A 26,919-nucleotide genomic window follows, 5' to 3' on the forward strand; every position below is an offset into this window, starting at 1 on the left:
CATTAAAAAAATCATAAAATATTTAATTTTTGTCATTTTTATATGAGCCTGTAGGTCACAATCTGCTTCCTCTGTCAATCACTATCTTAATCTTTTTGTTGTTTTGAGACAAGGTCTCCTTATGTAGCCCAGGCTGGTCTCTTGCCTCAGCTTCGCAAGTGCTAGTGTGGCAACTATGAGCTACCTTAACTTGGTAACATCTGAATCTTTATTTTTACATTGAATACAAATGAAAATATCTCAGCACCATCAGTAATTCTTTTAAAACCGTAGTAAGGCAGTCGGGTGTAGTGATGCACATCTTTAATCCCAGCACTTGGGAGGCAGAGGCAGGTGGATCCCTGTGAGTCTGAGTCAGCCTGGTCTACAGAGAGAAATCCAGGACACCCAGAGCTACATAAAAAGACCCTGCCTCCAAAATTAAAAATACATACATACATACATCTTACTAAGGAGGCTAAAGAGATGGCTCAGCAGTTACGAATACTTACTGCTCTTGCAGAGTAGTGGGGTTCAAGAACCCCCATCACAGTTCACAATCACCAATAATTTCAGTGACAGTGATCAGCTGCCCACAGCCCTTTCCACCATGTGATGCAGCACATAAACTCCCACAGGTAAAATACACATAAATAAAATAAATAAGTAAATCTTAAAAACTTAACAATTAACCTTCTATCATTATCACAAAATCTTTGAATTTACAAAATACACATTGCAATGGGCTGTGGTAGAGCACTCCTTTAAATCCCAGCACTTGGGAGGCAGAGGCAGGTGATTTCAGTGAGTTTGAGGCCATCCTGATCTACAGAGCAAGTTACAGGGCAACAGCCAGAGCTGTTACACAGAGAAACCCTGTCTCAAAACACAAAAACAACAAAACCAAAATAAACCAACAACACTGTAATACCACAAAGGATAAGATAAAACCAGAATAATGGGTATACTCTTCCTCTTGTTAACTTCAGATATAAACATATTTCTTTAATAAATTGAGACCACCTTTTGACAAACTAAAATTTACTGAAAAGCAGTAAGAAAATTTTGTAAGACTTATGCTCTCAAGGAAAAAGAGACCAATAGCAACTTACTGAGAGGAGCATGGAGGTGATCAATAGATGCTAGAAGGTGCACGTTACACAAAGACGACAACTGTCCAAGGATTTGCTGGCTATTGTCTCCTCTCAACATCTGGCTATCCAAATTGTGGATAAGAAGGAAGAGTTCTAAAGAAGAATCTAGAAGGAAAGGGAATTCAATTATTATTTTCAGAAAGGATTGTCAAGTCCTTACCACATACGATGCCTAGGCTATGTCAAAAGAAGGTGCTAGGCAAGCACTCTAAACACAACACAAAACGCAGCCACAAGCACAGACAGGCTTTATAAAAATTACTGAACGATATTTGGAGCTGGGAAGATGGCAAATTGCTTGCTGTAGGAGCATAAGAACCTAAGTTCAACCCTCAGCACCCATTAAAAGAAAAGAAAAATAAACACAAACACCTGGGGGTAGCAGCTGGCACTTGTCATCCCAGGGGTTGAGAAGCAGAGGTTGATATAGGTGGATCCTTGGGGCTTGCTGGTCAGACAGCCTAGCCGAATCCTTAGCTCAAGGTTATAGAGAGATGGACACACACACACACACACACACACACACACACACACACACACACACACACACAGATTAAGGAAGACACCCCATGCCAACCCACCTCCAAGTACAGTCATGCATGTTCATTCCTGATCCCATGCATACACACACATACACACAATATCAAACAACATAAAAATGTCAGACAAGGATGTAGAAATCTGTTACAGATACTTCATATTGACAAAACAAAAAGTAAAAATTATTCTGAAATAAAAGACCATACAGAGTGAAGACAATAGGAGTAACTCTTGTCAGTTAGGACAAATTCATAGAACAAATTAGTATAACAGGAAAGACAAATTATTTTATTTTATTTTATTTAAAGATTTATTTATTTATTATGTATACAGTGTTCTGCCTACATGTATGCCTGCTGGTCAGAAGAGGGCACCAGGTCTCATTACAGATGGCTATGAGCCACCATGTGGTTGCTGGGAATTGAACTCAGGACCTCTGGAAGAGCAGTCAGTGTTTTTAATCTCTGAGCCATCTTTCCAGCCCCGACAAATTATTTTAAAGAAATCTAACTCAACATTGACTAGAGTATCCACATTAAAATAATATTCATCTTTTTGTCTAAGACTCCATAAATAAGAGACACAGAGCGTAACTTCACCCTAAATGCTACAGAGGATTTCCTTTATGTTACCTTCTTTAAATTTGTTTATTATCCAGTCTCGCTGATCCAGAACACTCTGGAAAGTGCCCATATGATTGAGGACATCTTCAGTTATAGAATTCAGGATCTACATCATACAAGTGCAAGAGGTACCATATCAACTGAAATTTACTCTGTCACATACGATAAATACAATTAGCAAATTAATCTTTTTTCATAAATTAAAAATTATTTTGAGTTCGTCATAAAATTTAAAAAGTACTTAAAATTTCACTGGGTATTTAAGTATATCTAATTCTTTAAAAAAATACATTAGAGCTAAAAGAAAAAGGAAAGAATAACAATGTGAAAAAATAATGTTAAGAGGGCAGGGAAAAAAAATAACCAGTAAAAAAAACTTCATCAAACTATGAATGTGAGCCAGGAGCAGTGGTACACACCTTTAATCCCAGCACACTGGAAGCAGAGGCAGGCGATCTCTGTAAATTGAAAGCTAGCATGGTCTACACAGGGAGTTCCAGAACAGCGTGGTCTACATACAGAGACTCAAAATAACCAAAGGAGGCCCAACTATGAACAAATCTAAAGAAACAATACTAAAACCAGGATATTACATTGGCTACTATCCAATATCCAAAACCTTGATATAATTCACAGTTGAAGTAAAAATGGTCTATGATAAAGGTATTGTAAAGGTATCTACTATTTATATTTTTATTATTTGTATACCAAAATAATATTCTTAGCTGTTCCACTAGTAACTTGGTGTAGTAAATGAAGGCAACATTTGCTAAAGGTTTAGACAAGTCAGGTTCTTTGTGAGTGTGCTAGCTAGTTTCATGCCAACTTGACACATGCTAAAGTCACCTGAGAGCAGTGAGCCTCAATTAAGAAAAATACCTCCTTAAGATCCATCTGTATGAAAGCCTGGAGGGCATTTTCTTAATTACTGATCAATGTGGGAGAGCCCAGCCCATGGTAGGTGGTTCCATCTCTGGGCTGGTGGTCCTAGGTTCTATAAGAAACCAGGCTGAGGAAGCCATGAGGAGCAAGCCAGTAAGCAGTGCCCTGCTATGGCCTCTGCATTAGCTCCTGTTTGAGTTCCTGCCCCAGCTTCCTTTAATGATAAACTAAGATGTGGAAGTGTAATCCAAATAAATCCTTTCCTCCTCAATTTGCTTTTGGTCATTGTGTTTCATTACAACAATAGCAACCCTAACTAGGAAGTGATTATGTATGTAGATGCTTGTAAGGGTGAACATTTCTGTGTGGGTATAGGTGGAGGCATGGAACAAACTTGGGTGTTATTTTTTAGGTGCTGTCTACACTAAGTTTTATTTATTAATTATTCTTAAAAGATTTTTCTCCATTATTTTATGCCTTAAGAGTGTTTGTCTAGGGTGGAGAAATGGCTCAGTGGGTAAAAGCATTGACTTCTCTTCCAGAGTACCCGGGTTCAATTCCCAGCACCCACAAGCAGCTCACAACTGTCTGTAACTCCAGTTCCAGGGATCTGACATCCTCACACAGACATACAAAAAGGGAAAATGCCAACGCACATAAAATAAAAATAAATTATTAAAAAAAAAAGTTACATGTGGATATGTTCATCATGTGCACGCAGTGTCCTAGGAGGCCGGAAAGGGGCATCAGATCCCCGGAACTGGAGTTATAGACAGTTGTGATCTGTGCCATGTAGAGTCTACAAGTAGTGCCTGGGTTCTGTGAAAGAACAAGCGTTCTTAACCACTAAGCCAACTCTATAGCCCTATTAATTTATTTTGAGACAGGGTCTCTCATTGGCATGGAAATCATCTAGGTTAGGCTGGTTGGCTAGTTAGCCTTGGTGATCAGGGACCCCCTTCCTCTGTCTTCCCAGCACTAGGACTATAAGCATAGGCCACCATACCTAGCTCTTTAAAAAAAACAAAACAAAAAAAAAAAGCAAAGGTTCAGGGGATAGAACTCAGATCTTCTTTACAGACTAAGCCATTTCCCCAGGCCCATGTCAGTTTCACAGTAATTAAGTTCAATTATAAAAAACTTAAAGCTAGACTGCTTTGGATTCAAACATATGATCTATACAGCCCAAAATAAAATCCTTAATATTCAGTGTTCAGAGCAGAAATTCCATCCGCAGTACCCTGGGGCCACCATGACATAAGGACATAAAGGACATACATTCCATTTAATAGTTTTGAAACTTACTGATTTCACCGTGATTCCAGGAAAGAAGCCGTTGATGACAACATGAATGGAATCTTCAAGCATGGTGGCTCGAAACTTTTCTAGTAAATCTCTCTTGGACCCCAAACCATAGAGCACAATGTTGAACCCAAGGCTATAAGGCAAGGTAACATCCATAAAATTAAAGCTTAAGACTTCTGACTGCCAGCTTCATTATCAATCAGTCTAAGCTTTATGAATTGCACAAAGGCATAAAAGGATAAAAATAAAAGCCCGATACTTGGCATATATCAATAATGCCAGCACTTGGGAGACAGAGTTAGGAGAATTGCTGTTATCTTGGAGCCAGCATGGTTTACAAAGCAAGTTCCAGGCTAACCAGGGCTACACAGCCACTCTGATTCATAAACATAAAAATAAACAAATGAATAACATTAAAAGGACAAAGAGTATAGAAAGAACTAAGGTATCTACACAGTTAAATTGTTGGTTCCCTAGAACATAGTCAAGGCACCCTTCACCACCTACGTGAGCCCACAGTTCCAAATTGTTTGGCAGCTTTCTCGGCAGACCTGAAGGTAAGAGTGACTATGGCCAATACTGTAACATTTAAAACAGGCTAAAGGAAAAGTTGAAATTAACAAATTAAACTGGAACAGTGAATCATACTATAATGTTAATTAACTTTATTACAATAATGAACATCTAGTAACAGTAATAGAAGGTTTTCCAGGAAAGTAGCATTTCATTTTAGAAAAACTATAATATTTGCAGTAAGTAGGGAATAGGAACAAAAATGCCAAAGAATTAACTGTCATGTAGAAAACTGTACCATAGCCGGGCGTTGGTGGCGCACGCCTTTAATTCCCAGCACTCGGGAGGCAGAGGCAGGCGGCTCTCTGTGAGTTCGATAAGTTCGAGGCCAGCCTAGTCTCCAGAGGAAGTGCCAGGATAGGCTCCAAAGTTACACAGAGGAAGCCTGTCTCGAAAGAAAAAAAAAAGAAAGAAAGAAAAAAAAAAGAAAGAAAGAAAGAAAGAAAGAAAGAAAGAAAACTGTACATATGTGAAAATAACAGAATTTAGAGACTGCTGAATTCAGAAGATGGAGGAAAATGTAATTTTCTGCTCTAGGAATGACTGACACATCCATGCTGGAAAGGAGGCAAGTGGAGAGACTGGCTTCAGATGAGGCTATGAATGTTCAATTATTAACAGAGCAGCCAAGTGGGATGCTCAACATATAATTCAATAGTTATGTCTACTGCAGCTGCTGGGTAATGTCAGGGTTGGACATTACAGCGCCAAGAGTCATTCATGTAAAAAGAACAACAGAAGCAGAGTGAGAGAAAGAAGGAAACCAAATCCAAATCCATAATTATCTACAGAAGCCCATCAAACCAAACAACATTTATACAAGGTCCCTCAACATGCATGACAGCTAGGACAGAACAGGAAAGATATTCCCTGGGAGATGCTGGCAAGGCCAAAGTAGCAGGAACAGCCAAGGAAATTCACAGAGCTAGTTATGCCATTCAATTAGGGACTACAGGTCTAGACTGGGAAGCAAAGCTAAGCTTGAGCTGACATACTGGAAAAAGGGAGAACTGGTAGGCTGAAAGATGGGATAAAAAAGCAAAGAGCTGCTGTACAAATATATTTGCAGGAAAAGAATAATAACCCCATTGATGGGAGGTGATAGTGATAAGTTCTGTTCTCACAGCTGCACCCGTTGGCATGGTGTCTGATTGCTTTCATCCTTGCCCCCCCCACAATGACATTTCCTCCAAGTCCTCTTCTCCTCCCTCCCAATGAATTGAACCCAATGCTAATTGAACCTCACAAATGCTAGGGGTACACTCTTCCACTAAGACACAGCCCAGTCTTTGCTGTTGTTTCCTGTCTGAAACAAGGCCTTGTAAAGTCGCTCGGAACTAACTTTACATTGACTTATCTTCCTCAGTGACTTTGCTATTTGGTTTTTTGTTTGTTTGGTTTGGTTTTTCAAGACAGGATTTATCTGTAGTTTTGGAGCCTGTCCTGGAACTTTCTGTGTAGACCAGGATGGCCTCAAACTCACAGAGAACTACCTGCCTCTGCCACCTGAGTGGCATGAGGCACCAGCACCCGGCATCTTTGCTATTTGTTAGCATGTAGGTACATTTTCATGAGTATACAGTTTAAAAATGAACACCTATTTATTTTTGAATTTGTGAATAGGCTCACATGGCCCAAACTGGCCTTGAATTAATTTACTATGGTAGTAAAAGGTGACCTTGAAATATATCTTGATCCGACCATCTCTACACATCAAGTGCAAGGATTACAGGTGTGTGCCATCACACTAGGCTAAGATGCTCCTGATACAAGTTTTAAAAATTATAAAGATCTGACTAAAGTACTCATCTAGACATTTTTTCCCCTTTTTCTTTTTTGTTTTTCAAGACAGGGTTTCTCTGTGCAGACCAGGCTGGCCTCAAATTCAGAGATCTGTCTGCCTCTGCCTCCCAGATACCGGGATTAAAAGCATTTGCTATCACCACCCTGAGTCTTCTAAACATTTTAATGGAAAGAAAATTATAACTGAAGCATATGAAAAATTAAAGCAATATTTTAAGAAATAATTTTAAAAGGTAAATGATCACATAACAAATCTCACCATGCTCTAAAAGTCCATGTATATAGAATTACATTAAAATAAAATATATTCTATTTCTTTTTCAAACAGGGTCTTATGTTGTGGTAGTTTGGGTAAGAATAATCCCCATAGGTTCATATATTTGAATGCTTGGTAACAGAGAGAGGCACTATTTGAAAGTATTAGAAGTGTAGCCTTGTTGGAGGAAATGACAACGGCCCAAGCCAAGTCCAATGTCTTTCTCTTCCTGATGTCTACAGACCCAGGTGTTGAACTCTGAGCTTCTCCAGAATGTTGTTGGCCTGCATACCACCATGGCCCCACCATGATAATGGACTAAAACTATGAAGCTGTAAGCACTAGATTAAATTAAATGTTTTCCTTTATAAGAGTGCCTTGGTCATGGTGTCTCTTCACCACAATAGAAGACTGAGACACATGTAATCTGGGGTGGCTTTGAACTTGTTAAGTAGCCAGAGATGACCTTCAATGTGTGATCTTTCTGCTTTCAGCTTTCAAGTACTGGGATTAAATCTACAATCTAATTGACATGTTTATTGATCTTTTTATTATTATTTTTATTTTATATGTATTGATGTTTTGCCTACATGTATGTTTGTGGGGGGTGGGGGTGATGTCAGATCCCCTGGAACAGGAGTTACAGACAGTTGTGAACTGCCATGTGGGTGCTGGGACTTGAACCTGGATCCTTTGGTCATGGTGTTTGATCACAGCAACAGTAAAGCAAACCACCACAATAACGTGCATGTGTGCGTGCGTGTATCAAGTTCACTATAAAATCAGAGGGATGGCCAGCTGTATCAGTGAGTAACAGCACCACACACACCTGATAACCTAAGTCATATCTTTAGAACCTGCTCCTACAAGTTGTTCTCTGACCTCCCACATGCGCTGTGGGGGCAGAAGCAGGTGGATGGATCCCTGTGAGTTCGAGGCCGGCCTGGTCTACAGAGAGAGTTCCAGGACATCAAGGGCACAGCAGTGAAACCTTGTCTTGAAAAAAACGGAAAACAAACAAACAAAAAAAGGAAATGAAGGGAAATACACTTTTGGGTCAGTACTAAATATTAAATCTAAGGCCTCATATATGTATGGTATACAATTGCTCTACCAATAAGCTATATCCCCAACCTGAAAATCAAATATGTTTTTTGGTTTGTTTTTTGAGGCATAGTCATTCTATGTATTCCTGGCTATCCTGAATTCACTATGATGACCAAGCCGGCCCAGAATTCACAGAGATCACCTACTTTTGCCTGTCCCAAGTGCTGGGATTAAAGGCACGTACCACCACAACTGGTTGCAAACTATGTTTTAACATAGACATATACACATTACTCTTCATTGTACCAGGGTGTACAATGATAATACTTACTGTAGTTGTAGCATCCATTTATGAAACAACTTCTCATGCTGTTGATTTAATTGTTCAATTTCAGCAGAAAAGGAAGGTGAGACTTTGCTCAATAAGTTACGTAGCGTTTTCTTTAAAAAGAGAGAGGAAGGTATTAGTGGATATACTGACTTAAATCAAGTATGGAAATAAGTAAATTAACTGAATATAAGAAATTCCTTAAATATAACTTAAATAAATAATTGTTTAATTAAAAGCTGCTTTATGTGTATGAGTGTTTTTGTACATAAATAGTGTCTGTGGAGCTCAGAAGAGGGTATGAAACCCCCTGGATCTGGAGTTATAAATGTTTGTGAACTACAACATAGATGCTGGGAACTGAACCTGAGTCCTCTGCAAGAGGAAGTGCTCTCAATGACTGAACCATGTCTCCAGCCCCTCTTAAAGTTCTTTTTTATATAAGTGTATAGTAACAATATAAAATTTTTCTAAGTTTGCCTAGAACCATTTAAATGATTACAACAAAACTCCAAATATATAGCTTTAATTTCTAAAAATATAGCTACTGTAAGATGCTCAAATCTGCTTCCCAGTTTTCACAACAAATTCAGACAGACAAAAACCAATTCAAAGATAAACAAAGAACCAATAACACGTCTCAAGCCTGTGGGTTCGTGGCTGCTGATCAGTAGTAGAGCATTTGTCTAGCAAGTATGAGGCCCTGAGCTGAACTCAGCACAACAGTAACAACACAAAGAAATACCAAACCTGCGGATCTGAAAAATTGTAAAAACTGAGGTAGCAATTCAATAAGTTTTGGAAAATATTCAAATTTCTTTATAATTTACCATTAGAATGAGGCATAAGTAAGACTGCAGGTTTTTGGTTTTTTTTTTCCTTTTCCTTTTTTCAACACAGAGTTTCTCTGTATAACATTCCTGGCTGTCCTGTAACTCACTCTGTAGACCAGAGATCCACCTGCCTCTGCCTCCTAAGTGCTGGGATTAAAGGCGCGCACCACCTCTGTCCAGCAAGACTGCCAGTTTTAACTCTAGGCTGTAAGAGGTTATCTGCTTTCCTACTTATAAGTCTATCATCGTCAGCTACCAGGGTGGTCCAACAAGGAAGACAGACATAGCACATCTCCTAGACCTGCTAACCCTCGGTGAACCCACAGACATGAGAAATAAATGTCTATGCTATGCCTGTAATGCTCTTCTTTCTTTATCAATACAGGCACGTCTTGCATTCTTGTAGAGATTATTTGCTCAAAAGTCATTTTTTACCCACGTTGTTTAAATAAACATAGATGGCAAATTTAGTGTCATTTCTATTTTGGAAAGTTTTTTCTATTCATTTATTTATCGCATGTATATGTTCCTGTGTGTGCATGAGTGGTGGTACATGTTTCCACAGGCACGTGGAATCCAGAAGTGGTATCTTCCTCAATCACTCTCAACCTTTGTATATTTATGTACCACCTGTGCTTATGGTGTCCAAAGAGGCCAGACTAGGACATCAGATCCCCTTGGTCTAGAAATACAGGTAGTTGTGAGGCAACTATGGGTACTGCAAACTGAAACAGGGTACACTGTAAGACCAGTGTTCCTGACCATTGAACCATCTCTCCAGTTCCTTGTCCTTATTTTCTGATAGGGATTCTTTCATTTTTTTTTTTTTTAATTTTACTTTATTATTTTAAATGTGTACATAATGTGTACACATGAATTCGGATACATGGGACCATGGCACACTGTGGAAGTAAGCCAGTAACATTCTCTTCTGGGTTACAATTATTAACCCCACTGTCCTTTTAGATTTTTGGTTTTTCTTTAATTATGGGAGGATGTATAGCCCATGGAGGCTAGAAGAGAGTCTTGGGTCTCCTGGAGCTAGAACTACAGGTAGTGGTGAGTCCAAAAGGGTGCTGGGAATCAAACTTTGGTCCTCTATAAGAACAGTACATAACTGTGAACTCCTGAGCCATCTTTCCAGCCCTTAAGCCCTACTGACAGACTTTTTAACTCAGTGACTATGTCCTATGTTAAAGGAGGCTATTGGTCAAAGTTCCAACAAGGACAGATGTGTTGGACTGTTTGTAACGGGAGCTATTGGGAAGATAGAGCAAGGTCACTGTGCTACCTCACTGCACTCTGCAACTTTCCAAAACATCGAGGAAGGCACCCTCCTTACTTGTGCAGAGTTGGTATCAGGGGGCAGTCAGGCTGCAGATGTTATGTAGACCAATGTAAAGGTCAACAAGGAATGTGTGAGTGAAGTGAAGAACACAACAGGAGCACAGAGCTATCAGAAAAGCTATGGCCCTAATAGTTACTTTAAATTCTGAGAAAAAAAGGAACAAAAGAAAAATTATGTCAAATAGAATTCTCATCAGCGAATTATTTACAATTTATGCAACTCGTATTTAATGACCACAACACATTAACTTGTGCCTTATTTTGTTGTTGTTTTTGTTTGTTTTTTTTTTTTTTTTTTTTTTTTTTAAGATTTTATCTGACTTCAGGTAAGGAAAAGCCAGAGTCATTTTTTTTTAAGATTTTATTTTTATTTTGTTATGTGTGCAACATTCTGCTTCCATGTATATCTGCACACCAGAAGAGGGCAACAAATCTCATAACGGATGGTTGTGAGCCACCATGTGGTTGCTGGGAATTGAACTCAGGACCTCTGGAAGAACAGCCGGTGCTCTTAACCTCTGAGCCATCTCTCCAGCCCTGTTTGTTTGTTTTTGAGACAGGATTTCTCTGTGTAGCTTTGGAGGCTGTCCTGAAACTTGCTCTGTAGACCAGGCTGGCCTTGGACTCACAGAGATCCACCTGCCTCTGCCTCTGCCTCCCAAGTACTGGCATTAAAGGCGTGCACCACCAACGCCCGGCTTGTGCTTTATTTTGTGAGGGAAATTATTCTGCCCCTGTTAATGTTTCCTAGTGTACTGCTAATGTATTTGAGGTCATGATTAACAGAACGCTGATAACACCCTCATGGCATACCTGATCCAGTTTGGCTCTCTTCAGCTTCTGCAGGGTTCTATCAGATGTCAAAACTTTGGAACTGCTATGGGCTTCAAAATATTCTTCCACCAAGTCACTCTGAAATGGACAAAGTAACATCATGTCTAAGTAACTTCAGATATTTACAGTGCATAAAATCTCGATAGTAATTAGTTTAAATTGGGCTCAAGAAATCCTCATGCCACAGCTGGGAAATGCAAGTGTGGATCAACATACCTATTTAGTGCTGATGGAGTATCATGAAAAAAAAAAAAGAAACCAGTATCAAGTTTAAAAAAAAAAAACTTGTCATCTGTTTCAGTAAAATGAATCACTACTTATTTTTCTGATTTGAGGCAGGATTAACCTCTGGGTAGGCAAAAAAGGTAGACAACTACTGATACAGTATGGTTCCCACTGCGAATCTTCACAGACAACAGTAAGACAATGAGCCCCTTGTAAAAAACGGCATGAAGTTGAGAGAGGTGGCACTTGGATTTGCTGAGGTAGGAAGACTGCTCTGCATTCCAGGTCAGCCTGTGCTCACAATACTCTTGTAAATCATTCAGCATGAATCAGCAGTCAGATACCCATCACCAAGCATCCCTGCTACAAAAACTATGAAAAGGAAGAACTGAGAAGTTCCTCACCAGAGTCTGATCAGTATTATTTAAGTTAGTTCTCACACAGCTGAACTAGAATGTTACTTTCAGTGCTTATTACAGTACTGATGATGAATAACATGGATGTGTGGGAATTCATGTGTAAAGCTAAGAAAATATAGACAACTAAAGAAAAGAGGGCTGATCTCTGTTGTAGACCCGTCTGCTTCAGGCAGCCTACCAGGAAGGCATTACACATTGTTCTCCTTAGGCCTAAGTTCCCCTTCACTCACGGCTTTGTCTCTTTTCATTTTCTTAAGCGGTGTCCGCTTGGAAACAGAAGCCGGAAGTACTCTACTCTGAACTCGACTCTTTTGAGAGAGCCCAACTGCTTCAGTGTCGTCTTCATCATCTCTTGCAACCTCTTTATCATCCTCCGAGTTGGAAGCAGAATATTCACTTTCACTGTCACAATGAGATGTTGGCACTGTAGAAGAGTAAAGAGAATCAGGAAAATTTGATGGTTTGAAAGAAAAGCTATTGGAGGAGAATCAAGAATGTGGGCTTTGAAGTAAGAGATGTTTTTCTTAATTAATTAATTTTTTTTTATGTGCATTGGTGTTTTACCATGGGTGTTTCAGTTCCCTGGAACTATAGTTACAGACAGTTGTGAGCTGCTATGTGGTTGCTGGGAATTGAACCCAGGTCCTCTGGAAGAGCTGTCAGTGATCTTAACTGATGAGTCATCTCTCCTGCCCCCCAATAAGAGGTTTTTAATTACAGTTTTGTCATTACTTGCTCATGATACACAGCTAGTTATATTCATTCTCTAAGTACTAGTTTCTTCAGTTATGAGATGAGGGTAAGCATATCTAACTAACCTGCTGGAAAACTACACTAGAATTAATCATTTGTGTGTATGTAATGAATACTCCTGTGTGTTATATGTGGGAGTGGCATATATTTGTGCAGGTGCCCATCTATGCATGTATACATAGAGGCCTGCAGTTGATTTAAATGTCTTGATCACTCCCCACCTTATATATGGGGCAGGAACCAGGAGCTTGCCAGCTTGCTCAGGGGATTCTGTCTTAGCCACCCTTGCATGCTAGAATAACAGATGAGTTCCACATCCACCTGTTTCTTTATGGGTACTGGGATTAGAACCCATATCCTCATGCTTATAAAGCAAGTGCTTTATCTTGGGAGTTATCTCTCCAGCACCTAAAATGTATCCAAAGCAACTAATAATATCAGTTATACTTAACATTATTCTCTGCCATTTTCTCTTGCTAACAGAACTCCATATTTTGAGCAGGGTGGTAATATGCCCCACTATATAGTTAAAAATTGTGATAATCATCTTTTCCCTCTGCCAAAAACTTGCCTTACTTCCTACCCTTGCAATTGCGTTGACTATTTAACACTTTGACAACCAGACTGAGAGAATTTACTGAAAACTTCTGAGAAGGATTTTGTTCCCATAGGGAGGACATCTCCCACTTATGTAATAGAGAATATGACTATGAAGAGTCAATTTTAAAGATGAAAATTAGTGGCGAAGCAAAGACTGAAAGAAGCAAGACCTTAATGATATTGCTGAGTTGCTATACCAATCACAAAACTTGTTCCTGTAGATACTTTATGCCGTGAGATACTTGTCTTCAATTATTAGTGTAGAAATGTTTATAACACACTGTTCCATCCCACAACTGATTGGCAAACTATATACCCTATTACAAACCACTATCACTCCCACCATCCTCCCAGGAACAAGAGCTCATTTTATACTTCCCAAATAAAGATATCACTAGCTTTATATTCAACAATAAATACAGAATTTTGTTTAAGGGCTACAGAGATGGCTCAGTGGTTAAAAGCACACACTGCTCTTCCTGAGGATCCGTGTTTGATTCCTAGCACCACAGCAGGTGGCTTAAAACTGCCTATTGTTACAACTCCTTACAACTCCTCACATCTCTGACCTCTGTAGGCACTTTTATTCACGTACACTTTGCAGGAGTAGATACAGCCTTAAAGTCTAGGAAATTGAGTATCCTTTCTCTTATAAAAAGTGGTAGGAATTACAGTAGGAACTGTTATATAACAGGTGGCCAGTAACCCTGATTATGCTTGGACCAAAATGAAATACTACTTGAGTGTGTTTAATGTCCCTTATCTCAGTTAGTTTTCAAAACATTTCTAAGGCTGGTACCAACATTATACCTAGTATATAAATGAAGCTGAAGACAAAAAAAAAAAAAAAAGAACCAGTTAAGTGGCCATCCAAAGACTGAAAAACCAAGCACTTGATATGTAGAACTTGTGTACTTTACCACTATTCACTGATTTAGTTGTTAACTTTTGTAAAAACTTCATGTTGTTAGGCATGCTTGTAATCTCAACATTTGGATGGTAGAGGTAGGATGATGATGAGTTCAAGGCCAGCCAAGTCCATATAGTGAGTGTGAAGCTAGCCTGGGCCACATTAGATCTGGTCTCAAAAAACAAAGCAAACAAACAAACAAAACTTCACATAAAAAGAAATACATACCTATTATTCTTTTTCTTAGACTACGAGGTGGTGCTGACAGAAATTCAGTTTTGTTATTGTTCTGTTTAAAATTTAAAAAGCACAGTAAGTAATATGAATAATCAATGATATTATAATGAATAATAAATCCCAGAAGTAAAAAACAAAAGAAAAGTATGTTGTTCTCAAATAACATTAGTCACTGATTCCTAGCAACAGAAGACAGTAACAAATGAATTTGCTAAAATAAAAAAAGAAGTATATAAGTTCTAGGACTGGACAAGCCACAAAGGCAGGAAGCCAAGGGGACTGGAGACTGGAAAGGCTGGTTCTGCAGGGTCTTAATGACTACTCAAAAACAAAGCAAAACAAAAACAAGAACCAAAACCCAAAATAACATAAAAAGAGAGAAAGGAAGGAAATTGGCGGACTTCCCTGACACACAAAATTCATAACTTTAGTTTTTGGATTTTTTTTTATAGATGTTCGATTCATTGCTAGCAGATAAAACTTAACCAGACAAAACACAAAAACTACTTGTCAAGTTCATAGGGGATGGAAAGACAACAACAATGGCGGTCTGTCTTCAAAGGGCCTTGTCTTCCACAATGGACACATGAAGGAAAACCATCATGTCCGTATTTGAGGCCAGTCTCATGATCCTTTTTGCCCTCATAGTCAATTATAAGGGGAGGGAAAGAGGGGAAAGATAAGGGGCAAACCAAAGACTTCTAACAATTCCTTTTGTTTTCTAACATCTCTTTTTGGTCTGATAGTTGGACAACTATCCATCATTTGACCAACAGACCTTAAAAAGTCTGATACTTTCTCACACTTGAGCTTGGCCTAAGTTTAAACTAAAAGATAAAAAGTGATCTCACCTTCTAACTCAAAAGAACAGGATTCTTCCTCTTTGCCTCCTCCTGAGAGCTGCCAAGATTTTCAACTTGTCTGTCTTTTCCTTTCTTAAAAAATGTATTATTTATTTGATGTGTTTGTGGCAATCAGAAAGCACCTTGCAGAATCACCTCTCCTCTACCATATAGGTCCTAGGGATTGAACTCAGGTCACCAGATGTAGTTTGTATTTTGTATATGGATGTCTGTGTGCCACATATGTGCCTAGTGCACCAGATACCCTCTTAATGGAGTTACAGACGGTTAAGCTGGTATGTGGGTGCTGGAAGAGCAGTCAAGGCTCCTGTTGTTTTCCTTACAAATTCTAAGAACTGTCCTTGAGCTTCCCTCTGAATTCATTTCTAAATTCTTTCTTTTATTTATTTAAATTTTGTGCCAGGAGTTGTTGGCACACACCTTTAATCCCAGCACTCAGGAGGCAGAGGCAGGCGGATCTCTGTGAGTTGAGGCCAGCCTGGTCTTCAGAGCAAGTGCCAGGATAAGCTCCAAAGCTACACAGAGAAACCCTGTCTCGAAAAACGAAAAAACAAACAAACAAAAAATTTGTTTAGATCTATCTTGTGTGTATACAGTGGTTTGCTTATATGTATGTATATGCACCATGCACCTGGTGACCAAAGAGTTTAGAAAAGAGTGTCATAAAACACAAATAAACTGGGTGGTGGTAGCACGCACCTTTAATCCCAGCACTCAGGGAGGCAGAGGCAGGTAGATCTCTGTGAGTTCCAGACTAACCTGGTCTACAAGAGCTAGTTCCGGGACAGCCTCCAAAGCCACAGAGAAACCCTATCTCAACCCCCCCCAAAACAAAACAAAACAAAACAAACAAACAAAAGAGTGTTAGATCCCCTGGAACTGGAATTATGGATGGTAAACTACCACTCGGGTACTGGAAACCAAACCGGGGTACTCTACAAAACCAACAAGAGCTCTTAATTGCTGAGTCAAATTGCCAGCCCTTCAAATTCTTTTATTAGCAAAACTAAGAACCAAAAAGGAATGCTCCAATTTCCTTAGTAACATGGCACCCACCACAGGATACTCCAAAGTTTCTGGTAGTGTCCCTTCTACTTTATTTATAAAAAATATATATGCATGTATTCTATGTGTACGTGTGTCTAGGTATATGCATGTGTACCACACATGTGCAAGAGACTGAAGAAGTCAGAAGATGTCAACAAACAGATATCCAGAAACTTGAGTTAGGAGCAATTGTTATTCATCCATCTTGTGTGTTCTGGGAACTGAACTTGTGTTGTTAGTAAGAGTAAATAAGTGCTTTTAATCTCTATTTAATTTAGTAGGTACATCCTACTAAAGTTATTGTAAGATTAAGAACTGAAATAATTGACATCTATATAGCTAAATTACCAAGAGTGAGAACTGACAACATCCATATCAAAATAACTTCCGAAATATTGTAACTCACCCCTCAAAATACTACTATTATTCCCTGTTGGTTATAGGAAAGTTTGCTGAGATAAACAAACCATTCCTTGATGAAGACAAAAGATTACTCCTTAAGATTAAACAGGCTTAGTTAGGCGTTGGTGGTGCATGCCTTTAATCCCAGCACTCGGGAGGCAGAGGCAGGTGGATCTCTGTGAGTTTGAGACCAGCCTGGTCTATGAGAGCTAGTTCCAGGACAGCCTCCAAAGCCACAGAGAAACCCTGTCACGAAAAACCAAAACAAAACAAAACAAAAAGATAAACAGCTTGTTCATCCCCTCCCCTCAGTTAACAGAATTTTTTTTTTTAATGTGTCTGAGCCTGTGGAAGGCAGAAAAGATGTCAGGTCCCCTGAACTAGAGTGAGCTGCTTGCTGTATGGGTGCTGGGAATGGAACCCTCTGGAAGAATGGCCAGGGCTCTTCACTGATGAGCCATCTCTCCATGACTGATGTACTTTTAGAGAAAGGATCCAGACCTGTTACTCCTGTTTGTCCCAGCTTATATTCTGATTCTGCCCAGCTATGTCACTTCCTGTCTGCCAATCAGCCAATCAGTGTTTTAGTCATTAACAGATAAGAGAAACATATACACAGAAGGACTTCCCTCACCATCTCCTCTTTTCTATCTGCAACTCCTTTGCCTGCTACATTGTGACTACTCAAGTGTCCTCACTGTCCCAATTTTTTTCTTTTATAATGATGTAACACACTGAGAAAAGCATTATTAAAGTCATTGTTGGCTCTGACACATCTAACCATTTGCCTACACAGGGCTATGCTGTCCAGGCCCTAACCCTGGTCTTGGACATCTATATTCACTTCTTACTGAATGAGTCCCTCTAACTAAGTCCAGGCATATCTAATTCTATAATCATTATAGGCTAGATACAAGTACCACTGATATACCACAACCACTGAGGTTTACCCACAAATCACTTGATAAAACATAGTGAAAAAACAAAATTGCTAGGCAGTGGTAGTGCACACCTTTAATCCCAGCATTGGGGAGGCAGAGACAGACAGATCTTTGAGTTTGAGGCCAGCCTGATCTACAGGGTGAGTTCCAGGACATCCAGGGCTACACAGAAAAAAAACATATCTTGAAAAAAAACAAAAAGAATGAAGGAAAGGAAGGAAGGACGGAAGGAAAGGAAGAAAGAAAGGAAGAAAGAAAGAAAGAAAGAAAGAAAGAAAGAAAGAAAGAAAGAAAGAAAGAAAGAAAGAAGAAAGATCACTAAAACACAAAGGAGACAAAAACTGTGGATTCCTTTCAGCTATCCTGGAGTGAATCTACCTAAATCAACACAGATTTCAAATATACATTATAAAAATATAAAATGATGGACCAATCCTCCAAGAAATAAGAACACATTATATATCAAAACAAAAGCAAACTCATAAAATTCCTAGGTCAGTTCTACTAAGATAAAAGTACCCAGAATAGTTGTGACAGAGCACAAAGAACACACAAAAGCTATGTATGGGCAAACCTGGGGTTACTTTTCCAGTTTTACTCTAAGTGAGGTGAACTCAGCAAGTCATTTGATCTTTCTGAAACTCAAATTCTTCATTAGTCAGGTATATAACTGATAAATGCCCATAAACTATAATGTTCAACTTAAACTAAGAGAGAAAAAGCTATTGTTTATCATGCCTTGCTTGGTTTTGCTTGTTATATAAATTGCTTACCTCCAGTTGTACTTTCTCTGAAGTTGAATGCCCTAAAGGAAACAAAGCTCACATTTATTACCAATACTTCATTTTAGATCATGACCTAGTTTTGTTGACAGCAAAGTTGTATATGAAGGCCAGCATATTTTACTGTGTTCTTATTTAATACAGGCTAATGATCACTAAGAATTTTACGACTATTTCGACCAGTGACAACATTTTACAACATTCCTGCACATCTATAGCATTCTAGATGTGCAGGAATTCTAGCCTTTTCCATTTTGATTAGAAAGTATACTGTTTATGTTAGCTGGAATAGGTCATTCAAAAATAGATGCTTCATAATTTACAACAAGCCATTCAACCCCTAAACTCCACAAGCCTCATTTCACAATATGTGCCAAAGCCCAATCTCCCATGAGAAATTGGCTAACACAGACCAAAAATTATGGGACTTCATGATTATTTTTAGGTGTGCCTGTCACTCCTCATAATGTCAGATGCATAGATGACTTTCTGCATCAAATATTGATTCTTTATTGACTGACATATATAGATACATTAAAATAGATGGGATTTTTAAATTATATTCGGTTTAATGAATTTTCACAGTAGAAAAGGATATATAAAAATTCACTAAGATTAAAAAAAAAAGAAGAAAGCCAGGCAGTGGTGGCCCATGCCTTTAGTCCCAGCATTCGGGAGGCAGAAGCAGGGGGATCTCTATGAGTTCAAGACCAGCCTTGTCTACAAGAGCTAGTTCCAGGACAATCTCCACAGCCACAGAGAAACCCTGTCTCAAACTCCACACCCCCCCCCCAAAAAAAAGGGAGAAGAAGCAGCAACAGCACAGATAATGTTGATGCAACTATGAAAGTTCTTCAAAGAAATGTGACGGTATCTTACCCTTGCTTTTCTGAGTGACATTTTTCTTAATTTCAGGATCAGCCTTTGAGTCAAACGGAACTTTTCTTGATGTTTTTGCTAGTTCTAAAGCTGTAATCAGGGGAAAAGCACCTTTGTTGAACATCAGGTACAGAAGGAAGTAGCTTTCACTTATATGAACTCTTTAAAACAAAATTCTGCATATTACTTTTATTAGAAAGATAAATAAAGAGAACTGATAGCCGGACAGTGGTGACACGCCTTTAATCTTAGCACTTGGGAGGCAGAGACTGGAGGGTCTCTGAGTTTAACGCCAGCCTGGTCTACAGAGAGAGTTCCAAGATAGGCTCCAAAGCAACACAGAGAACCCCTGTCTCAAAAAAAAAAAAAAAGAAAGAAAGAAAGAAAGAAAAACAAATAATAATCAAAGAAGAAAGAAATCCAATTCTATCATTTTATATTTTACCTCGAGGCTTGTGGCTTGTTACATCACATCTTGCTGCCCCAGCGAATACAAGGTGTCTCCCGGACTCCTCTCCGTAACTCGGTTTATATTTCCTGCCTAGCTATATTCTGCCTATGTACTTGCCACTGGCCAAAATACCTTTATTCATCAACCAATAAAAGAAACACATATTTGCAGCATACAGAAGGACATGCCACACAATTTTTTATCTTTTTTTAAAGATTTTATTTATTTATTTATTTATTTATTTATTACGTATACAATTATCTGCATGCATGAACACCAGAAGAAGGCACTAGATCTCATTATAGATGGTTGTGAGCCACCATGTGGTTGCTGGGAATTGAACTCAGGTCCTCTGGAAGAGCAGTCAGTGCTCTTAACCTCTGAGCCATCTCTCCAGCCCCAATCTTTTATCTTTTAAAACAATTTTATTTACTCATGTGCTTATGTGTGTGGATATATGCATGTCAGTGTGCATAAGCAAGTCAGAGAAGTCAGTCTCTCTCCCAATGAGGGTCCTGGATATCAAATTCAGCTTGTCATGTTTCATGACAAATGCCTTTTACCAACTGAACCACCTACCCCTTCCTAACATCTCCCAAATATACACATATTTCTGGAACAGCAAAATAGAAATAAATGCTGGCATCTCTACCAACAAGGAATATAAGCTTATATTCCTTCTACTTCTTTTCCCTTTGACATATTTATTGTGTTCTCCCTCCATTTCTTTAGGTTGCTTGTTTTAAGACGGGGTCTCATTATACAGTTCTGGCTGTTCTGGAACTTGGTCTGTAGACCCGGTTGTCCTGGAACTCACAGAGATCCACCTACCCCTGCCTCCTGAGAGCTGGGATTAAAGGTGTGCACTATGCCTCACTCTCCTTCCTTTTCTCATATATATTGTAGCCACAACCTCCTGAAGTGATGCAAGGGCAAGAAACTGGGATCTAAAACCCTAGTGAAAACTGTATGTAGTTAAAATTTTATTTGAAATTTTCTATAAAGTGTGGTCCTCTTGTATAAAACTTTACATACGAATGATTCATAAAATATAATATGGTGAAAAAATATATATATAATATGGTGTGGAGCAAATGGCTGCTCCTTCGGTGAAGCACCAAATGAAATAGTTGGCTTTTAGGTGACATTCTAAATAAAACATCTATCTAATCTTTATTTCAATGATGACAAGCATGTGGAAAATGAGCCTACATGAGAAAATAGACTTATATCCCCCAAATTTAAGACTCATACAGTGGTGCATATTAATCCCATTGTCTTACTTCTTTTATTCCTTTTAAGATTTATCTTCATCATTTAATTTATATATGTATGTATGTATTGGAATACAGATGCCCACAATGGCTGGGGCATCAGATACCCCACATTTGGAGTTACAAGTGGTTGTGAGCCACCTGAGGGTGCTGGGAACCAAACCTGGGTCCTCTGCAAAGACAGTATACACTTTTAACTACTGAGCCACCTCTCCAGCCTATTTCTTTTATTCTTTAAATGGAGAAAAGTACAACTGTATATAAATTTAAGCCATCTTACTGGCCCATACACCCTAACTTAGAAATTTTATCTTCTGATCTTGAAAGTTAGCTAAGATACTCACAAGCTCCACAAGCATTTCCTTTCCTTTTGTTTTTTTCATTTTTTTTAGATTTATTTATTTCTTATGTGTACAGTGTTCTGCTTGCATGTATGCCTGCACACCAGAAGAGGGCACCAGATATCATTACATGGTTTGAGCCACAATGTGGTTGCTGGGACTTGAACTTAGGACCTCTGGAAGAGCAGTGGCTCTTAACCTCTGAGACATCTCTCCAGCCCTGCACTTCCTTTCTTAATTCCCTGCTCTATATAAATCATTGGATGTTTGCTACTGATATTATAGTTTGTTTGCTTTACATAGTCTTGTTTTTAAGATATCCTTTGATTTTGATCAGAATTTTGAGTAGACAACAGTTACTGCAGAGAATGTAAGTGGCCTGAGTGCTAAGAGTAAGTGACTGCTGAATGCTCAGCCACAAAAGTATCAGCACCTCCAAGGCCAGACAACATTTCTGAAGAGGAAGTAGAAAGAAGGCAAGAGCTGGAGGAAGGGAGCAGAGGGCAGTGCAATGCCATCATTCATGCATGACACCAGTTTTTAGCAGCTGTGATTACTTCCACATGACCAGCATAAAATGGAACCCATCAGTATGCTGTCACAAAGGAGTTAGGGACTCACAAGTCCTGACTCTTCCCTCGGATTTATAGGCAGTTAAGGGAGTTAGTGTAGAGGGCTCATAAGGTCCTTTCTGTCTTGAGAATCTACAGAGAACTGCTAGGGGAGGAAGACACTTTTTTTTCCAGTGCTGCAGCCACTGGTAAGTTGCCCAGTCTCTATAAACAACCCTTCACCCATGTAAATAACCTTACACTTATTAGTGGGAAAGAGGCAGAGAGAGATTGATTGATTGATTGATTGATTGATTGATTGATTGATTGATTGAAGTAGAAGGGCGGCTAGCTGGAAAAGAAGGGGAACCAGCAGGAGTGGGAAAAGGTAATATGGGTGGAATATGATATACAATGCAAAAAAAATGTCATAATGAAAACCATTATTATATATAATCATGTATGCTAATAGAAAAACTTAAAAACAAAATGACACTGTCTTTCCTGGATCCCTGCAGCTCTTGTGCTATCCCATCTTCTTCACTGCCCTCATCCTTTGCAGTGTTCTAGGCATGCCTATGGCTCAATCTCTGGTCCTCTCTAGATTTCTGGATTAAAAGACTCTGATCCACAGGATGTGGGTAGAAGGAGGAAAACTGTCTCTCAACAAAATGTCACACAAGTTCACACAATCATCTCAGATCATTTTGGTTTTATATTGAAACTAAAAAAAAGTTTTTGAGGGCTGGAGAGATGGCTCAGAGGTTAAGAGCACTGACTGCTCTTCCAGAGGTCCTGAGTTCAATTCCCAGCAACCACATGGTGACTCACAACCATCCATTATGAGATCTGGTGCCCTCTTCTAGTGTGCAGATATACATGGAAGCAGAATGTTGTATATATAATAAATAAATAAATTCTTTAAAAAAAAATAGTTTTTGAAGGTAGTCTTTCACTACTCTGCTTAGGTTAGGCTTCAAGTCTCTTGGGCTTCCTGCCTCAGCCTCCCAAGTAACTGGAATTACAGGTATATGCCACTACTTCCAGCTTTCTACCCAATAGTAAGTAACTATTAAATGCAAAGGAAACACTGAAAAGGAAAGTAAAATAATTTTTGTTGTTTAGAACCAGGACTTCTGATCGCCCTGCCTCTAACTAGTGTTACTAGTTACTAGAGGAATTGGTGTAACCAGTGCTAGGACTTCAAGGATGCACTACTACACTTGGCATACGACAAGAGAGAGGCAAATTCCTCATGGGTGACTTAATTCCAACATGTACAATAACCTTTACAAGCACAACAGCCAGTACAATTACCTTCCCCTGCATCTTCTTTCTATACTCTCCATTGTAATCCACAATACTTCTGCCTATCAAAATGTTAACTCCATAAACTACTGAGCCACTCTGGAACCCAGCTTCCCCACCATGACCCATTCTTTTCTGACTCTAGTTCACCAGAGCTGTCACTTTCACTCTGGCTCCAAGAATACTCAGTTCACACTACAACAAGCACTTTCTCAGTTACAATCTGCTCAGGTAACATCCTTCCTTAAAAGCATCCAATGACTGGGCCTACAAGATGCTCAGTGTATAAAGCACTTGTCACCAAGCCTCATGCCTTGAGTTGATTCATAGGACCTATGTTGCAGGAAAGAATTAACTCCAGAAGAAGGAGCCTGATAAAATAAATGGTCCTTAAAATCTAGAGAATGAGACATTTCTTTATAAACTGGTATGATGACATGCACCTATATTCCAGCACTCTGGACTTAGAGACAGGAGTATCACTGAGCTACTCTTACTTAAAGTCATTTATATAATGACGACAGAGTTATTATTGACCAAGTAGTGTATGCCAGGATTGTTGCAGTGCTCAATACATACATCTATCTGCCTGTCTGTTTACAGGAGCCTATCATGTGCATTAAAATCGCAGATACGTGACACAGCCAGGTTTAGATTTCAAAGCTTGTACTGTTTTGTTCCTAGCCAGTCTCCATAGAGTTGTGTATAAGCTACGGTGGTTGCTTAGAGTAGAAAGGCAGTCTTTGGGATTGAGTCATGAAAGGGGGGAATGCCAATTTTTGAAGAAGTAATAGAAATTTGTCCAGGATACAGGACACTGAATTTAAAAATGATCCATTCACATTTCTGCAAATCACCAAGTATGGATAGAAAAATGAATTGGAGAATGGCATCTATGAAGATGTCTTAGGGGAGGGGGAGGGGCCTGTATATCAAACATGGGTGCACATATTTCATTCTTGAATAAGCTGAAAAATCATTGGCTGCTTCTTCTTCTTCTTCTTCTTCTTCTTCTTCTTCTTCTTCTTCTTCTTCTTCTTCTTCTTCTTTTTCTTCTTCTTCTTCTTCTTCTTCTTATTGTAAAATTTTTAGTCACTTTATATTGCCTTTGGTTAATAGAGATGGACACACCCATAGACACAAGAGGAGAACTTCAATCCTCTGGGTCTCCAGTTACAGATGTTTGAGAAGTCACCCAGGCATGCAGAGAGCTGAATTCAAGAACTGGTCCTCTGCAAAAGCAACAATTGCTTTGGCTAAGTGAGTCAACCCTACAGTCCCCATAAATTGAGTTTGGAGAAAAAAACTCGCTTTTTTCTCTTCTCTGTCTCTTGTAAGCAAACTCTGTTTCATCTTTTGCTCTAAATCCTTCATCATAGCTCTGCTCAGTCTAGTCCAGACAGGTTCTTCCAAAGAAACCCTGTCAGGATGTGCTTGGGGCAAGCATGGGTGGTTTTTCTTCTTAATGGCTTAATTTATTTGTGTGTTTATGGCTGTGCATATAGGGGCACATGAGTACCACAGCATGTATGTGTAAGTTAGGGGGCAACCTGTTAGAGTTGATTCTTTTGTTTGTTTTTTGTTTGTTTGTTTTTTTCAAGACAGAGTTTCTCTGTAGCTTCGGAGCCTGTCCTGGAGCTCACTCTGTAGACCAGGCAGGCCTCAAACTCACAGAAATCCACCTGTCTCTGCCTCCTAAGTGCTGGGATTAAAGCATGAGCCACCACTGCCAGGCTTATCTCATCATTCTTTTGGGGAATATAATAATCATGAGGATGTGGTGTTAATCTACAGTGACTATAGGAAACAGAAAAATACCATACCTAATTTAGCCATCTCTTCAGAGTGTTTTCTATGTTGAAAAGAATAAACTTTATTCCCACCATCTACAGCAGAGCCATTATTCAAGGAATCTGAAAAAGAAAATGTAACACACATTGAAGGAAAAGCAAGAAGGTTAAGAAGAAAGATTAAAACTTTAAATAGCTAAAATGTAAAAGTTACACCCCTCACTATCTGTCATAAAAATTTACCAGCAGATATTTACATACAAATATTTTCATACACACAGGGAAAAATGGTTAAACATTAACACAAGAAACATGCTATTTATAGATACAATGATTTTTCTCCAGACTGGAGAGATTAATAGACCATGAAAATCAAACCAATAGGTAAAACGGTGCATTTCCTGAGGTAGCATGACTCAGCTGGTTTAACTCCTATTCCCCACATCACCGCACTGGGTATCACACTTCTAATGCATGAATCCCTGGGGACAAACCACAGCAAATGTTCGTATTGGACAGGCTTTTTTCTTTTCTACTCTTCTTAAAGATTTGGTGTTAGAGCCAGATGTGGTAGTATATGCCAGCAATTGTAGCACTTGGGAGTAGACAGGATGGTCAGTAGTTCAAAGCCAGCCTATACTACATAATACCACATCTCAAAATGCCAATGGAAGATAAGAAAAGATCCTTGAATGAATGCCCCTTGTTCTAAAACTTAAGCCAGTGAGATGGTTCAGTGGGCAAAGGCAATCTACTTCAAAGTATGACATCCTGACTTTTATCACTGGAACACACATGTGGGAAGGAGAGAATCAATTCCTCCGACTTGTTCTCTGACCTTCACATCTGAACACACACAAATGTTACATAAAATGTAACTTTAAAAGGTTTGTTTGTGGGGCTGGAGAGATGGCTCATCAGTTAAGAGCACTGGCTGCTCTTCCAGAGGTCCTGAGTTCAATTCCCAGCAACCACATGGTGGCTCACAACCATCTGTAATAAGGTCTGGTGCCCTCTTGTGGCCTGCAAGGATACATGCCAGCAGAACACTGTATTCACAATAAATAAATCTTAAAAAAAAAAAAAAAGGTTTGTTTGTTTGTCTGTTTTCCTGGGCAGTGGTAGTGAATGCCTTTAATGCCAGCACTTGGGAGGTCAAGACAGGTAGATCTCTGTGAGTTTGAGTTCCAGGACAGCTGGAGCTATAACAGAGAAATCCTGTCTAAAAAAATAAAAACCCAAAAGACCCCACCCCCAAAAAAAACCCAAGCTCAAAACACTAGATTGTTTTCTGTCATTACAAAAGAGGGCTGGAGAAAAAGTTCCATAGTTAAGAATGCTTGCTATGTAATCATGAGGATCGAAATTCAGATCCCAGCAATCTTGTAAGAAGCCAGGTGTCAGCTGGGTCATTGTGGGGCACACCTTTAATCCCAGCACTCGGGAGGCAGAGACTGGTGGATCTTTGTGAGTTTGAGGCCAGCCTGGTCTCCAGAGTAAATTCTAAGACAGCCAAGGCCACACAGACCCTCACAATCACCAAGAAGCAGCCAGCTATTTATTACCTGCACTTGTGCATGGGCATACCTGAGTGCACACACTCACATGTTCACACATAAAAAACAAAACTTCAAAAAGACTA

At 39.1% G+C, this 26,919-nt stretch overlaps 1 protein-coding gene across 1 annotated transcript in view; it reads right to left on the reverse strand.

Annotated features, from left to right (window-relative positions):
• Window positions 1–26,919, reverse strand: part of Orc2 (origin recognition complex subunit 2) — a 38,499-nt gene that overhangs the window by 5,872 nt on the left and 5,708 nt on the right. Inside the window, exons 4-13 of the mRNA NM_001246766.1 lie at window positions 25,311–25,400; window positions 19,563–19,652; window positions 18,675–18,706; window positions 14,640–14,700; window positions 12,379–12,572; window positions 11,484–11,582; window positions 8,494–8,603; window positions 4,484–4,616; window positions 2,306–2,402; window positions 1,092–1,238 (exon numbers count right to left, since the gene is read on the reverse strand). Coding sequence (NP_001233695.1) covers window positions 1,092–1,238; window positions 2,306–2,402; window positions 4,484–4,616; window positions 8,494–8,603; window positions 11,484–11,582; window positions 12,379–12,572; window positions 14,640–14,700; window positions 18,675–18,706; window positions 19,563–19,652; window positions 25,311–25,400 — 1,053 coding nt within the window. The remainder of the gene's footprint in view (window positions 1–1,091; window positions 1,239–2,305; window positions 2,403–4,483; window positions 4,617–8,493; window positions 8,604–11,483; window positions 11,583–12,378; window positions 12,573–14,639; window positions 14,701–18,674; window positions 18,707–19,562; window positions 19,653–25,310; window positions 25,401–26,919) is intronic.

This window comes from Cricetulus griseus, chromosome 2 (assembly GCF_003668045.3).
Source record: "Cricetulus griseus strain 17A/GY chromosome 2, alternate assembly CriGri-PICRH-1.0, whole genome shotgun sequence".
Classification (NCBI taxonomy): domain Eukaryota; kingdom Metazoa; phylum Chordata; class Mammalia; order Rodentia; family Cricetidae; genus Cricetulus; species Cricetulus griseus.